The 17,559-nt window shown below is 41.9% G+C and overlaps 1 protein-coding gene across 2 annotated transcripts in view; it reads left to right on the top strand.

The window, feature by feature from the left end:
- Positions 1–1,195: 1,195 nt before the first annotated feature.
- STX6 (syntaxin 6) overlaps positions 1,196–17,559 on the top strand; it is a 50,039-nt gene continuing 33,675 nt past the window's right edge. Inside the window, exon 1 of one of the 2 annotated variants that reach the window (XM_025377439.1) lies at positions 1,196–1,562. In XM_025377439.1, coding sequence (XP_025233224.1) covers positions 1,528–1,562 — 35 coding nt within the window. In that variant the 5' untranslated portion in view covers positions 1,196–1,527. The remainder of the gene's footprint in view (positions 1,563–17,559) is intronic. The other variant, XM_025377447.1, reaches the window with a different exon arrangement.

Consider the following 17,559-nt stretch of genomic DNA (forward strand, 5'->3'; position numbering starts at 1 on the left):
TTTACCCTCCCAGAGTCTCAGATTTCTCATTTATAAAATGGGCATGATGGCAGTAATTATCGCATTGTAAGAGCAACCGAGATAACACTTAACACCCTGCCTGACACACACACACTAAGTGCTCAATGATTTTCAGCAATCAAAGTCCACAATCCTCATCCACAAACTCCATAGCATATCTAGCATATGAGTTGGCTAAGGTTCTGGGCAAAATGTTTTCTAGAATAGTCTTTGAACCACAGTGAGAGGAAGTTGTCATACCTGGCCCCTTCTTTATTCCTTGTAGGTGCGCTCTCCTGGGAGGCACCATATGCTGTATGAAAAATTACTTTACATGGTTATTTGCAGAACGTACAGCAACATAAAGTACACCCCATCTGGTGGAAAGTGTACAGAATCTGCAGTTCTGCTCTGTCCAGGCTGTGTGACTACAGGAAGTCGTGAAGCCTCTCTGAACTTATTTTCTCATCTACAAAATGGGAGAAATGGATGGCGTAGGGGCTCACGTCCGTAATCCCACCACTTTGGGAGGCAGAGGCAGGAGGATCTTGTGAGCTCAGGTGTTCGAGGCCAGCCTAGGCAATATACTCAGAGCTCTATCTCTACAAAAAATTTAAAAATCAGCCGGGCGTGGTGGCTCTCACCTGTAGTCCCAGCTACTCGGGAGGCTGAGGCGAGAGGACCGCTTGAGCCCAGGAGGTCGAGGGTGCAGTGAGCTGTGATTGTGCCACTGCACTCCAGCCTGGGTGACAGGGAGAGTCCCTGCCCCCCAAAAAGGGGAAGGAGGGGAATAATACCTTCCCCCAAAGAATACTGAGATGATGCATACACAACTTTTTAGCACACTCTCCAACACAAAGACCCTACTTGAAGGAGCTGTGTAGCATCATAATCAGATACTATGCTTCATTTTAAGTCGAGGACCAGATAGATTTATAAATTACATACTGTCAAAATCAAGTATTAAAAGTAGAGGAAAGGTAAGAGGATTTTGCAAAACAGGTACAACTACAGCTTATCCTGAAAAGCCGACTGCCTACCTCTGAGGGAACAAGCCGCTCTCCACCTTCAAGCCTGAGGAGAGGGCGGTAGAAAGCCGCCCACCTCCTCCGCCCCGAGGGCTCCGCCTCCAGGGCGGAGTGACGCAGGCGCAGGCCCCGCCCACTGGGGAGGGGCAGGCCCTGATCACGTGAGTGGGGTACGGAAGTCGTGCTTCAGGCGACTTTCGTGATTGGCCGCAGCCGAGGGTCCTGGGGGTGGGGTCAGGCTCTCCGACACGCCGGGAGGAGCCGGGACTGGAGGCTGCAGAGGGGGCCGGCTCTGGAGTCCGGGATTCGGCCAGTGGTGCTGAGCGAGTGCTGGACCAGCGGTGGTCCAGTGCACCTGGCCTGCGCGCGTGCCCGCTGCTCGGCGTCCCCCAGTCTAAGGCGCGGGCGGCTGCGGGAACAGGCCGGGTGGGCGGAAGGAGGCCGGGAGGCACGGGCGCTCTGTGCGCGGTGGAGGTGGAGGCGGCCGGGGCGGGACGCCATGTCCATGGAGGACCCCTTCTTTGTGGTGAAAGGGTGAGTGTCGGCCGAGGGCTCCACTGGAGGAAGAGCTGGCGGTGCTGCCTGCCCGCACCTCCTCGGTCTTCTCGCAGTAGGGGGAGGGGAGGCAAGTTGGAGCTGGGGAGGGGTCACAGTGGAGACGGCTTAGTCTTGAGGGCCATGACCAAGCGTCCAGAGACGTCTCCTGCATCCCTACCTGGACGGTGAAGCCACTGTCCCCAGCCAAGCCCCTGGTGGTGGTGGGGCCTTTTTGGTCTGTGCGCTGCGGTACAACTTATTTGGGGGTCGAGGGGCTCAGCAGCTCTGCAGGTGAGAAGGAGACACGCAGGTCCTGGCTCTCACTGGCCGTCTATTCGAGCATGGGACCTTGCTTCGAAGGAGCGAAAACAGCATCTGGGCAGGAAAAGGGAAATGGCCCTCCTGAGCTTTGTAGTTCGTGTTGACGGGGGTGAACTCCATTGTCCATTGAGTTTGGAGCGCTCGTCCGCAGGATTGGCGAGACCACAACAAGCCCAGAGGCGTCTGAGCACGTTTGCTGGGAGGGAGGCGGGGGCGGGGCACAGGAAGACAATTCAATGGGGGGAGTTTTTACTGAGTAATGTGAGGAGAGGAAAGCAGTCGTTCAAACTCAGTGATGATTTGGAAGGAAAACAAAATGAAACAAGCCAAACCAAACTTTCCTCAGCTTTCTATTAGCAACCGGAATTTTCTCACAGTGCTAAAGGAAATGAGTGTTGCTTGTTAACTCCTTGATTTCATCCAGGCTGTTTGACAGGTTTCTCCTATTTCTTCTGCCTTTCAGAATAGAACTGCCTTCTGTTCCCTTGTAAGCTGTCCTAACTCCATCTTGCTCGATTGTTTCTTTGGAGATAGAAACTTCAACTGCACTTTGTAATATCCACTTTGTAGCCATTAAACAAATGCAAGAAGATTAATTCTGATGTAACTTTTAGTTTCTTATTAGAAACGTGTCAGTTTTCTGTTTTAAATGTCAAACATGAAAAATCTGAAAACTGCAAAGTTCCCAAATCAGTACTGATCACCACAGAATGTCCCTTGCTTTTAACGAGTTGCTGCTAGCTTCCTATTTTTGTAGTGGTACAAGCTGGCTGTTGTATACTCAAGTATTGTAGAAAATTTAAATGGCATTTTAGGTGAAAGATTTTATCGATGATGCAGTAAAATACACTTATAATATTTCTTAACATTTCCCTGGAAAGGACTTTTTCTTCACCTTACTCTAATTTAGATGGGAAAATGCTGAGTTGTAGATTTACTGGTAATATGTGACTCCCTACCTGGAAAATGTGATGTTTATTAGAAGAATTGATTAGGGGTTAATTTTAAAAATGTGTTTTTTCCTTGATTGAAAGTTCTTAATGCTTAGGTTGGCAAAGGTTATCTCTGGCAGTGGAGATCAGAGATGATCAGAAATTTTTTGTTTGACTTTTTATGGAATTTGTCAAAAGCCTAAATTCTTCTGCCGTCGTGGCATTTTTTTTTTTTCTGGACGGTATCCAATACAGTCGTCTAATGCTTGTTCACTGATTAAATATCACTACTTTATTGGAACATTGGTTCGGAGTTTTGATTGACTTTTACATCATTTTAGCTCCTGTCTTTAAGGTTCTTGAAGGAAAAGAGATTCTCAGTACCTTCTACTGTGGAAAGGTAAAGTCACCCATGAAGGTGTATCCAGATTTTTTGGGAGTCATGCACCTGTGTTTATTAAAAGTATCAAGAATGCATTACACAGCATGGAAAAATTAAAGATGCCTGAATTATGGCCTAGGAGCTTCTAGTCTAATCTGAGAAACAAATTACCCCAAAATTAAGTAGAAATGACAGGTGGCAAATGAATGAGTGTGGAAGGGAATGCTGCAGATGATGAGTGCCCCAGGAGTTCAGAGAAAGGCATCTCCTTGGGAATTGTTAGGATTAGGAAAGCTTTTGGAGGCAATAAGTATATCTTGAATTATGTTTTGAAGATGGGCAGAATTTAGATAATCAAGCCTGTCTCTCTTACCTGGATGCTTATCAAAGAGTCTTTTAATTGTTCTTCCTGCTTCTGGTCTCATTTCCTCTTTCAGCTGTCCTGGGATCTATTGGATCAGTGCTGTACAATAGAAGTATAATGCCAGCCACGTACGTCATTTTACATTTTCTAGTAGCCACAGTAAAATAAAAAGGAACAGGTGAAATTAATTCTAATGTAATCTCTAGTACATTCAAAATATTCGACGTGTGATTAATACAAAGATTGATGAGATATTTTACTTTTGCACTAAGTCTTCTAAATCTAATACATATTTTACACTTACTGCACATTTAAATTTGGACATTAAATTTTCATCAGAAATAATTTATCTGTATTTAAAGTTCATTAAATATTCTTTTTTTTCTTTTTTTTTTTTTTTGAGACAAGAGTCTCGTTCTGTTGCTCAGACTGGAGTGCAGTGGTGCAATCTCGGCTCACTGCAACCTCTGCCTCCCAGGTTCAAGTGATTCTTGCGCCTCAGCCTCCTGAGTAGCTGGGACTACAGGTGGGTGCCACCTCACCTGGCTAATTTTTGTATTTCCCTGCTAATTTTTGTATTTCCTGGGTAATTTTTTTTTATTTTTTTATTTTTTTAGGACTACAGGTGGCCGCCACCATGCCTGGCTAATTTTTTGTATTTTTTAGTAGAGATGGGGTTTCACCATGTTAGCCAGGATGGTCTCAATCTCCTGACCTTCGATCCGGCTGCCTTGGCCTCCCAAAGTGCTGGGATTACAGGCGTGAGCCACCGCGCCTGGTCTACATACTCTTAATTGTTCCAAATATACATAAAAGTTTTTTGATAACTGAATTGCATGTCAGTTACCAAGTTTACATTAATTAAAATTTAATTTCTGTCACACTAGCCACATTTCCAGTCAGTAGTTGTATGTGGCTTCCGTATTGGACAGCACAGTGTAAGCTTTTCTAGAGCCCCAGGCAGGTGTACCCTACTTAATATTATTCAGTGGCTGCTGTTGGCCTGCAGAATAAAGTGCCAACACTTCCTGACCTCCCTGATCTAGCCTCTGCTCTCCCTTTGCCTTAGTACTCCAGCAGTGCCAGACTCAATACAGTGACTATGATTGCTGTACTGGATGCTCTTACTCTACGTGCACCCACACTGCCTGCTTCACCCACGCAGCCTTCTGGAGTCAGTGTAAGCATCTCCCTTGCCTCCAGGAAGTGCTTCCCCGAATTATTGGACCTCTTCCTCTGTCTTTATTAGACTAGGAGCTCTGAGGGTTGAGACTGGTTTGTTTTTGTTTTTGTTTTTTCCTGTATTTCCAGGCTACACCTTGAATATTTAGTGTAAATGTTGAACACATACTCTTTGTTGGTGGTGGTGATTGTGATGGAATGGTGCCTCATGGGTGAGACCACCACCAGCAAAAGTCCTAAGTTGGGCAGTGTGTGTTAGAAATGATCTAGAAGAGCAGCCCAGGTGGAGTATACAGTTTAGGGAAGCAGTAGTAACAGCTCACATTTAAAGGATGCATCTCCAGTGCCAGGCATTCATATGAAGTGCTAAGTAAGCACTTTATATGAATTTTCACTCTGTAAAAACACCCATATGATGAATACTAGCCATATTTTAGAGATGAGAAGCTGAGGAAGTATTAGAGGGGTTAACTTGCTTGCCCAGGGTCACATAGCTAATAAGTGGTGTACTCAGGATTCAAATTAGAACAACCTGATTTCACAGCTACTGTCCAATGCTTCCCAGTGCAGGTCAAAAAGGGTCAAGTTATGTTGGCCTAAGGAGAATCTCATCTTGAGGCCATTGCAGATTTTTAAAGCAAGGAAATGACATGAAATTGGGATTTTAGGAATATTGATTTGGTAGTAGTGTTGGATGCATCAGTGTGAGGAAAAATGAAAAAGCAGACCAGTTAGAAAGCTGTTGTAACTTAAACATGCAGTGGTTAGTGCTTGAATGTTTGAAGCTCCTTTTGGCGGGTTTTGACATTGTCAATGTCCTGTTCAGAACAGAATCCCACAACAGGGATTGCTCTTTTTTATCCTTATGAAGTAGGTATTATTATTGTCATCATTTCACAATAAGGAAAATGAAACTTAGTAAAAAACTTCAACTTTATAAGCTTATATGTGGAAAGGCCAGGATTTATATATTTATTATAAATATATATTATATATATAAAATATGGTCATTTTAAAAATTGGGATTATACTTTATGTATGGTTTTATGACTTTTTCTTTTTTTTGGGTGGGGGGGACAGAGTCTCACTCTGTCGCCTAGGCTCGTGTGAAGTGGCATGATCTCAGCTCACTGTAACCTCGTAACCTCTACCTCCTAGGTTCAAGTGATTCTCCTGCCACACCTCCCGAGTAGCTGGGACTACAGATGTGCGCCACTACTCCTGGCTAATTTTGTATTTTTAGTAGAGATGGGGTTTCACCCTGTTAGCCAGGCTGGTCTTGAACTTTTGACCTCAGGTGATCCAAACACCTTGGCTTCTCAAAGTGTTGGAATCATAGGCGTGAGCCACCGCGCCTGGCCTGTTTTATGACACTTTCATCTGTATTTCTTTATATCCTTCAAACTTCTGGGTGGCAGCTTTTAATGACTGCATTATATTTTGTCATATAAATGTCCATCCTGGAGGATAAATTATATTTATGATCACACTACAATTAATGTGGTGATAAGCCTACTTGTCATAGGTCTGTATTGCTGCTGCTGATTTTCATAGCCTGTATTCCTGGAGCATAATTGCTAATTCAGAGGGCATGCACAGCAAAGCGTTGGATGCATACTACCACATTGTCCTCCAGAATATTCCCCTATGCCCCACAAAGTGTTTGAGGGACCCAGTTCCCTGTCTCCCAGTACTGGGATTTTCATTTTAAAAAATCTTTACTAATCTACTGGGTGAAAATATCATATTTAAATCTTGTAGTCTTCATCTTTGTATTCAGTAGGGACGTACTCAGTGTTTGTTGAGTGAACCCATTTTGACCGTTTAGTTCTGTAGTTTTTTTCCTCCCTTGCTGACAAGCTTTTAGAATTAGCCTCATTTTAGAATTTGCAGCTTCTAATCAGACCCAGAAGAAAACCATGTAACTGAGCATGTGGAGATAGAGTGTAAGTGAGCCACTCCTATGGATAAAAGGCATGAAAGTCATGGCTCTTTGCTGTTTTATTGCTTTGGAGGTTTTGTGTGTCTGATGAGGATAGTTTTTTTTGTTTTTTTTTGTTTTTTTTGAGACAGTCTCACTCTGTCACCCAGACTGGAGTGTAGTGGTGTGTCTCGGCTCACTGCAACCTCTGCTTCCCGGGTTCAAGCTATTCTCCCTGCCTCAGCCTCCCGAGTAGCCCGCCACCATGCCTGGCTAATTTTTGTATTTTTAGTAGAGGTGGGGTTTTGCCATGTTGGCCAGGCTGGTCTTAAACTCCTGACCTCAAGTGATCTGCCCACCTGGGCCTCCCAAAATGCTGGGATTATAGGCATGAGCCACCGTGCCCAGCATGATAATAGTTTTATTTCCAGGTTTTTGGCTGTGGATTGATGTTGAAATAATGTAAGCAAATGAGTAAGATGGTATATGTTATATTCGTTAACCTTCTCTGTCTGCATATCTAGCTTTATTAACACTAGATTATGAGCTCCTCGAGGGCATCATGCATTCTGTTCATGTCGAAAAACTGTTTATTGGTAGAGTCACTGTGAAAAAATAACCCTTGTTTGTTAATTTTGGCCCAGTAAAATTGAATGTAAATCATATCTCATTTAATACTTTCTGAAAAGCAGAATCCAGTGTTTCATTGTAAAAACAACTTTGCAAGCTTTTATTATAAATTTATTGAGTGCTTAATATTATTTAGCTCCTCAAATTGCCATCTAGTTTGGAGAACACTATGCAGATATGTGAAAGATACATTGTGTAAGATTTTGCAGTAGAGTTGAGATGCTGTGGAGATTTGAAAGAAAAGAAAGACCCATACTGGGAATGCGGGTCAATCTGGGCCTTGAAGGAAGTGTCTGCTAAGGTGTAAGGCTCTTCCAGGCTGGGGAAACAACTCAGCAGAAGTCTAGAACCAGGAATGAGAAAGATAAAGATGGGAAGAAGACCTGCCAACTGAAACAGAATTTGTTTTAGTGAGAAACCATGCTTGGTATTAAAGTCAGCCAGTTTGGGTTAGGAGTAGGAGTGGGAGGGGGTTTGTCTGAGGAGTTTAAATTTAATGTGATTTCTATCATAAATTCTAAATCAGGAGGCAGTTTTTAAACTAGCAGTTACTATTCACTTGCTTATAGTCAGCTGTTAAGAGTTCAAACCCAGATGTTCTGATTCCACAAAGAAAATAGATTTGTGGGCCAAGTACAATGGCTCATGCCTGTAATCCCAGCACTTTGAGAGGCTGAGGCGGGCGAATGATGAGGTCAGGAGTTTGAGACCACCCTGGCCAAAATAGTGGAACCCCATCTCTAGTAAAAATACAAAAAATTAGCTGGGCGTGGTGGCGGGCACCTGTAGTCCCAGCTACTTGGGAGGCTGAGGCAGGAGAATCGCTTGAACCCTCTTTTGCAGTGAGCCGAGATCGTGTCACTGCACTCCAGCCCCGGTGACAGTGCAAGACTCCGTCTCTGTGGAAGCTTTGCAAAAATGCAACTAAATAAATCTTGGTAATAGAAAGTGTCTCATAATCAGGGTTGGAAGAACTTGAGGCAAGCAGCCAATATGTCTGAGCCCCAAGGTCTCTTATTTGTTTAGTGAGCACAAACTAGATTATCTTGAAAGTTCCATCCAGATCTAAAAATTCAGTGATTGGATTTACGTAGAGGTTGTGCAAGGTGAGAAGTAGGAGGAGGAGTCAGAAATGACTCTTGTCTAGACAAGTGTTGAAACTTGGAAAACGGTGGCACTGTTGGCTGAAATGAGGAAGCTAGAAAGGGAAGCAGATTTTTCTATTTTGTTTGTTTTGAATACATTATGTTCTGTAGGGAGGATATGATTAGTTTGGTTTTAGGCAAATGGAATGATCCTATAGCATCTAAAGATACAGGAATTAAGCCCTGCTAAGTGGTTAGGGTTGGAAGTGTAGTGGGGGAGTCATCAACTTAAGAGGGGTACTTTGAACTAGTGAATGCTGATGAGCACATAGAGGCCACAAAAAGAGTGCTGAGAAACATTGGGATCCAGTGGAGGAAGAGGAAGGAGAAAACTGGTAGAAAACTACAACAGCACAATGTCACAGAGACAGAGGAAGTGAGAGTTTCAAGAAAATAGATATAATGGGCCATGGTGTCAAGTGCACCAAAAATGAGGACAAGTTAAATTCACTCCTGACTTTGACCTGCAGTGTCATTGGTCGAGTTGTGGAAGCAGCAGTAAGTTAGGGTCAAAAATTGTATATCGTTGTAGGTAACTGAGTAAAAATGATGTTTCATTTTCACAAGAGTAACTACAAAATATGTTACAGTGTGGTTGAATTTGGAAATGGCAGTAAAGTCAAGTAAAGGGTGTGCCTGTGCATGTGTTTCCTTTCAAATACAAAGGACAAACGACGTGAATGTAGAAGTCAAGCAATAAAAAGAGCTCCCCTCTTTCCAGAGAGATTGCTGGTGAAACCAGGTTTGTGGGGTATGGGGCAGGAACCAGTTGGAGGAGAGTGAGGAGTGGGAGTCTGATGTGGTTGCAGAGGCTCGCTCAACCTGAGTTTTTCACGTTTCATTACTAGAATGGAAACTTTCAGCCTTGACTAGCCTCTTTTACTGTATTGATGAAATGGGTATCCCTCTGTAAAGAGACTTGCAGAGTAGGTGCTGTCCCAGATAAAGGAGTTGTGGCAGATTGTATTTTTTCCAATGATGGCTGCACCAATAAATGTTCTGTCCTGTGTTACTTTTCTGCCTGCCTGCCTTCCTTCCTTCCGTCCATCCATCCTTCCATCCTTCCTTCCTCTTTCGAGTCTCGCTCTTGTTGCCCAGAGTGGAGTGCAGTGGTGCAGTCTCGGCTCACTGCAACCTCCTCCTCCCAGGTTCAAGCGATTCTTCTGCCTCAGCCTCCCAAGTAGCTGGATTTACAGGCGCATGCCACCATACCCGGCTAATTTTTGTATGTTTAGTAGAGACAGGGTTTCACCATATTGGCCAGGCTGGTCTGGAACTCCTGACCTGGTGATCTACCCACCTCAGCCTCCCAAAGTGCTGGGATTACAGGCGTGAGCCACCATGCCCCGCTGTTTGCTTTTCTTAAATTGTGAAGCTGGCATTCTTTTATCAAACTGGAGTTTGTATTCCCTTCCTTTGAACCTGGGCAGACCTTTATAAACTGCTTTGACTATCAGATTGAAGCAGAAGTGACTCTGCTTGAATCCTAAAGCTTAAGTCATAAAAGACAACCAGCATACCTTCTGTCTGCATCTTTCATCTTGGGACACAAGCGTAGGCTACCCTGAGCTAACATGTAACAAGTCCAGTTACATTGAAGGCACTGTGTTAGAACATGCATGCAGACTGTGGAAAGATGGAAAGATGTGATGCCTTTACAGCCCCAGCCTGTTTAATCTTTTCAGCTGAGGTTCCAGACATTGTGGAACAGGGACAGGTCAGCTGTGCTGTGTCTGATTCCTGATCTACAGACTCCATGACATGACATGATAAATGGTTGTTTTACATCACTACATTTTGGGGTCATTGTTAAATAACCACGATAACTTGAACAGATGCCAATTCAGAGTCTGTCAGCATGGGCAAAGAAGAAAGGAGAAATAAAAAGGCTGAAGGGGGAGGCCAAGGCAGGAGGATCACTTGAGGCCAAGAGTTTGAGGTCAGCCTGGGCAACAGCAAGACCCTGTCTCTACAATAAATAAAAAAAATTAACTTGGCATGGCGGTGTGCACCTGTAGTCCTAGCGACTTGGGAGGCTGAGATGGGAGAATCCTTTGAGCCCAGGAATTCAAGATTACAGTGAGCTGTGATTGCACCACTGCACTCCAACCTGGGTGACATAGTGAGACCCTGCCTCAACCACAACAGGGAAAAGGATGATGGGGGTTGTGGCTACAATTATGCAATTTGTTGGTACAACTGAATGACAAATACTGGGGAAAAAAGCACCCTAATGGCTTTTTTATATCTAACCATGTAAAATGAGATATTCTTCTCATTTTACTTGGCAAACGTGGTTAGATACAAGTAAGAAAACTTTGTGATTTTTTTTTTTGGACATCTGGATGTGTTACTTGTGGCCCCAGAGGCTAGTTTGGTGGTGTACCAGATTGGGAGGTTGTATGAAAGAGGCTCAACTGTCGGTGACAAGGGATCAGTGTTGGGCTAACTTCAAAAACAAATGAGGTTGGTTCTGCCAGCATCAACTTTTTATTTATGAAGAATGGAAGAATTGGCTGGGCGCGGTGGCTCACGCCTGTAATCCCAGTACTTTGGGAGGTTGAGGTGGGTGGATCACCTGAGATCAGGAGTTTGGTCTAGACCAGCCTGACCAACATGGAGAAACGCTGTCTCTACTAAAATTACAAAATTAGCCGGGCGTGGTGGCGCACGCCTGTAATCCCAGCTACTCGGGAGGCTGAGGCAGGAGAATTGCTTGAACCTGGGAGGCAGAGGTTGCGGTGAGCTGAGCTGAGATCGTGCCATTGCACTCCAGCCTGGGCAAAGAGTGAAACTCCATCTCAAAAAAAAAAAAAAAAAAAAAAGAATCTGGATGCTTGGATGACTTTATTTTGTTTTTCCCAAAAGATACATTCTTCAAAGATGTGGGCAGTGTTTCCATTTTTGACAGCTACTTACTGGGAAAGCTCTGCATTGTGAGTGGTCCTGTGGGCATTGTGGTGAATTGCCGTGAAGAGCCTTCATTCTGGTGTCTGTAGGGAATTCAGTCCATGAGAAGATGACAGATCCCATGATTTTGATGGGCTGTTCTGTAGACAGCAAGGGGGAAAAGCCACATCCCTAGTATTGCCAACACTGGCTTTTGGTATCCACGAAATGCTACCTGTATCAGCCGAGACTGCTTTGGGCAGCATGTGTGACAAATAGTGCAAGATTTGCTTGATGTGTGGAGATAGCTGTCTTTCAAGGATTTGAAAAAGGCTTCTCTGGGTCAGCAGCTAAAACTATAATTCCTAGGAAAGTCATCAGCAAGTTTTCAGTGAAATGCTGCCGGACATGATTCTCCAAGCTGTGGGTGAGCAGATTGTTATTTACCAAGCGTTTGCTAAGCTGAAGAACTCTGAAAATTCAAGGTGTACCTGCTTCAAGGTATACTCCCTCATGGAAAGTTCTGGGTATCAGACTTTAATTTTTCTGATTACATAGTTGGGAAAAAAAATAGCTAAATCAGACATAAAGATAAGGGATAAAGAAGCACTATCTGCGATTGTCACTTTTCTGGAAACAGACAAAAGTGGATCTCTGTTGCCTAAGAAGTCAGTAGCTGTAGCTGCTCACTCAGCGGGAAGCGCTTCTCAAAATGAAGTGCTCCGCACAGAGTGCAGTGCTCACATGGGCTAGCTGTGTAGAACAGACAGCAGTGGTGGGTGGGCATTTGTGGGTCATGCATCACTAGCCAACTGATCCTGAAGTCCCTTGCCTTTCCTGAGAAAGAAATGTGAAATCACATAGATGGGCACTTCTCTTGTAAAAACCCTCACAAATCTCAAATAGGTGACATGATGATATGCTACTGTTTTATGAATTGACTGACTTGGAATGCCAAGTAACCTTCAGTTTTTAGTTGCAAGTACTTAACAAGTGGTTCTGAATTGAGAGGGTTGTCTCCCTGGTTAGATTTGTACATTATTAGGTGTGTCTTGTGGCTTTTGAAGCTGTTTAGAAATCCCACGTGCTTTTGAAAATGCTGGTTACCGTTAATAGTTGGCTTCCAAATAAGACTTGTGACCAACATTGTTTCTGCTCCCAGTTCATGCCTTCTTTTTCAGGCTAACGCTGAGCTGAAATGATATTGGAAGAATGGTTGGGAGGTTTTACACTTAGAGAGACCTCTTTGCTTGCTATTGTGATGGGATTCCTTGATACACTGCAGATTCTGGCTGTCTTTCAAGATCTGAGCCATTGTTGGCAGTTTCTACCTTTGTAATCCCTTAAAACATCCATCTTAAAAATGTAAAATAACGACTGGTTTACCTTTCTTATGTCTGTGTTACTAAACGAAAACTAAACAGAAATCCTGTTTTTAAAAGTAAGAGCTTTAGAGTGGAATAAGCCAACTCACTGGTCAGGCCTGTCGGGTGCTGAGCTTTATTCTGCAATTGCTTTGTAGCATTTTTCTAATTCCTGCCATTTCTTTCATTTTTTACTCAGGACATGCTTTACTTCTTGCATGCTTAAGGATTCCTTGCTTCACACTGAGTGCCACTAGAATCCACCCATGCACACTCCCCGACTCCAATCTATCGGTGTCTTAAGACATTGTAGATCACAGAAGGATCTACCAGCTCAAAAAACTTTTCATGATAATATTCAGATATTATCTGCCTTTTTCACTGTGTTGACATTTGCACTGATGGTACCAAAGCTGTGGTGGCTAAAACTCCTGGTGCCTTACCAAAAATCAAGGCAGTGGTGCCGTGCCATGCTTTCTGTGGTATTCCTCATCACTTTGTACTAACAGTAAAAAAAGGAAAAAAAAAGTCATATATTCCCTTAATATTCTTCATGAGGCCAGGCACGGTGGCTCATGCCTATAATCCTAGCACATTGGGAGGCTGAGCCAGTCGGATCACTTGAAGTCGGGAGTTTGAGACCAGCCTGGCCAACATAGTGAAACCCCGTTTCTACTAAAAATACAGAAATTAGCTGAGTGTGGTGGTGCGCACCCGTAATTCCAGCTACTTGGGAGGCTGAGGCAGGAGAAGCGATCGAACCCAGGAGGCGGAGGTTGCAGTGAGCTGAGATAGCACCATTGCACTCCAGTCTGGGTGACGGAGTGAGATTCTGTCTCAAACAAACAAACAAAAGAATATTCTTCATGAAACAGTAAAACTTATTAATTTTATAAAATCTTGACCCTCAAGTATAATTTTTCTCATTTTTTTAAAGTTAAAATTTACCTACGGTGAAAAGCAACCTTTTTGGTATACACGTCTGTGAAATTGACAGATTCACATAGTTGTGTAATCATCACTTCTACAAGTAGGATATAACACAGATCCATCACCCCAGAACGTTTCTCTGTATGCCTTCTGGTCCTTCCCCCATGTCCAGCACCTGGCAAACACTGAACTGTTTCCTGTTCCTATAATTTTGTCTTTTCCGGAATGTTATGTCAGTGAAATTGTATAGTACATGGCCTTCTGAGTCTAGCTTTTTCACTTAGCCTAATGCATTTGAGATTCGTCTGTTGTTGTATGTAGCTGTAGTTTGTTCCTTTTTATTGCTGAATAGTATTCTGTTTTTTATATATATATATATACACACACACTACAGTTTATCCACTCACTAGTTGAAGGACGTTGGTTGTTTACAATTTTTGGCTGTTATTTGTAAAGTTACTATAAAAATGCAGGCTGTGTGAACACAAGTTTTCATTTCACTTAGGAGTGGGACTTTTGGGTCATATGTTAAATATATGTTTAAGAAACAACCAAACTCTCTTCCAAATGGCTGTACTATTGTGCCTTTCCACCAGTAAGGTATGAGAGTTCCGGTTACACCACCACCTTTCAGGCACTTCGCATTGTCAGTTTTGTTTTCATTGTAATCCATTCTAAATATGTAGTAGTATCTAATTGAAGATTTAATTTGCATGTCATTAATGATATTGGGCATCTTTTCCTGTGCTGTTTGTCATATGTATGTCTTTGCTGAGGTGACTGGTCAAATCTTTTGCCTTTTTTTTTTTTTTTTTTTTTTTTTTAAAACACAGTTTTGCTCTGTCACCCAGACTGGAGTGCAATGGCATCATCTCGGTTCACTGCAACCTCTGCCTCCCAGGTTCAAGTGATCCTCCTGCCTCAGCCTCCTGAGTAGCTGGGATTACAGGCACCCGCCACCATGCCTGGCTAATTTTTTGGTATTTTTAGTAGAGAGGAGGTTTCACCATGTTGGTCAGGCTGGTCTTGAACTCCTGACCTCAAGTGATCTACCCGCCTTGGCCTCCCAAAGTGCTGGGATTACAGGCATGAGCCACTGCGCCTGGCCTTGTTTAATTGGGTTTTTCTTACTAAGTTTTGAGAGTTTTAAAAAAATATATTCTGGATATGTCATTCATCAGATATGTAATTTATAAATATCTTCTCCCTTAGTATATATTTTAATATTCCACTGGCAAAATGGAAATGTACATGAAGCTTTTTTGTGATGTATTGTTAAATAAAATGGTTGTCTCTAAGAAAAGCACTTATGTGTTTGGGTTGTAAGTTGAAATAGCTGTTTTTCCCTCTAGCAAAATCTCATTTTTACTGGAGAGAATGATAAACTGGTTCCTCAGACTTGCAGGCTTTCTCAAATCTCAGAATTGTCTAAAAAATTCTCGAGATATTTTCTCACAAATGAATGAGGTGAACCTGTCACTTCATGGAAAATAACTGACGGTATTTTTACCCGTGATAAAGTCTTTTGTTTAAAAAAAAAACAGAACAAAACCCAGAATTTTGGAGAGCCTGTATCAACTGCTGTGCTCTTACAGATTGCCAGTACTTAAGTTTTTCTGATGAAATTGGTGGTGATAGTAACAAATATGATTTTGGATACTGTGTAATGAAATGAGCTGGTATTTGGAGGTTCTGCAGTACTCAGTAGACTAATACTTTCCTAATGACCAGTGCATGATGTTATAAAATCATCCAAAAGTAAAAGATCCAAAGTACAGGTTGAGCATCTCAAATATGAAATGTTCCAAAATCCAACACTTTTTAAGCACCAACAAGATGCTCAAAAGAAATGCTCATTGGAGCATTTTGGATTTTGGATTTTCAGATTGGGGTGCTCAACTGGTAAGTATAATGCAAATATTCTAAATCTGAAAAGATCCCAAATATTTCTGGTCCCAAGCATTTTGGATAATGGAATCTCAGCCTGTATAAGATTGACCAATGGATTGTAGTGTGTGGGAAACAAAGCTCCCTAATGACTGAGATACTCCTTCCCATTTTACTTGGTAAACTAAGAAAAACAAGAAAATTATTATTGTAAAATAAGAAAGTCTAAAAAGTTCTTTAATACAGTTTTAGGATCCACATTGCAGCTAACCTTTAACAGCCACTTGTCAAGTTTTGGTATACTATCAAAAAAGTACATTCACAATTGTCCGAAAAGACTATTAAAATTCTCCTCCCTTTTCCAAGTATATATCTGTATGAGGCTGGATTCTCATCATATGCTTCTACCAAAATGTATGTCCACAGACTGAGGGTATAAATGGATATGAGAATCCACATTTATTAAGGAGATTTGCACAAATGTAAAACAATGCCATTCTCACTACATTTTTTTTTGTTTTAGAATTTTTTAAATAAAAACATTGTTAACATGTAAGCTCACATTTTAAAGTTGACAAATATTTTTAAAATGTCTGTTTGAATTCCTGATATAGTAAATAGCGTTAGATATATAGTACACATAACTCTAAGCTCTTTGGGGTCTTCAATAATTTTGAAGAGTTCAAAGGAGTCTCCTGAGACCAAAGAAGTTCGTAGATTGCTACTTAGAATTTAATTCCAGCATCATAATTGTGTACTGGTGGTGGAGAACAAACCTAAGCCCTAGCCCAAGGCTTCTTGGTTTGAGGCTTCTAGTTCTCAAAAAGGAATTCATATTTACTTTACAGAATTGATAAATTTTATATTCTTTAAAAGATGTCTTTACAGATACCTCTTTAACTCTGTCTTACATTATCACAGATGATACTCAGTACTTACAAATAAACCAATACAATCAGCCCTCCATCTCTGTGGGTTCTAAATCTGTGGATTCAGCCAACTCAGGATTGAATATATTCAGTAAAAAGAAGAATGGTTGCATCTTTGCTGAAGATGTACAGACTTTTTTTTTCTTACTCCCTAAACAATACAGTATAACAGCAATTTACATAGCATTTAAATTACATTAGGTATTATAAATAATCTAGAGATGATTTAAAGTATGTAGGAGGATGTGCGTAGGTTATATGCAAATACTATGCCACTTTATATAAGGACTTCAGAATCTGCAGATTTGGTATCCTGTGGGGGTCCTGGAACCAATCCCCCCAGGATACCAAAGGATGACTTACTTTGCATTAAGAAATGATACATAGCTCTTTCTCCACTGAATCACCCAGATCCCATAAAGAGTAAAGAAAATAGATTTGCACCTCACTTAATTCTTCCCCATTTTATCTTAAATAGGGTTTCTCATTAGCACTGAAAGTCTAAAGGCTGACATGAAAGGAACAATGAGGTGACTTGCCTAAGCTGTAAACTAGATGTGAATAGACCTTGGTAGATTTGTTGTCCATTTGGCTTGCTTATTTACTCAGCCTGCGCCTAGTAGCTGTATTCTCTGTTTAACATTCAGCCTCTTAGCTCTCATCAGTATGCCATAGACCTAAATATTGTAAGGTGCTTTTCTTCATTTTTGTTAGTGCTTTCTTTTTTCCAGTACTTGAAACGTCAGAGGGTATAGGATGTGTGTGAATTCTGTCTTAAAGCCGTAGACAACAAACACCGTAATCATCTAGAACACTTTTTTGTGGTCTTTGTTCCAGAAGAAATCATAGAAGAATCAAAACAGTTCTTATAGTTTGGGAGCAGTGGGATTATCATCTTTAAACATGAGAGACCATATGGTTATAAAATGACTCCTTTTTGGCTTTTATATGTGGTAGTATTAGATTATAACATTTAAATGGTGGATATTGGCCCAATGGTGGGGGTAAAAGTTCTTAAAATCTTGTGACTATATCTAATCTAAAAACACGCTAGATCATAGCACTTAATGGCCTCGTCTCATTTTCTGAACAAGAAAAACACTAATCTGGCTGGGCGC

This window comes from Theropithecus gelada, chromosome 1 (genome assembly GCF_003255815.1).
Source record: "Theropithecus gelada isolate Dixy chromosome 1, Tgel_1.0, whole genome shotgun sequence".
NCBI lineage: Eukaryota > Metazoa > Chordata > Mammalia > Primates > Cercopithecidae > Theropithecus > Theropithecus gelada.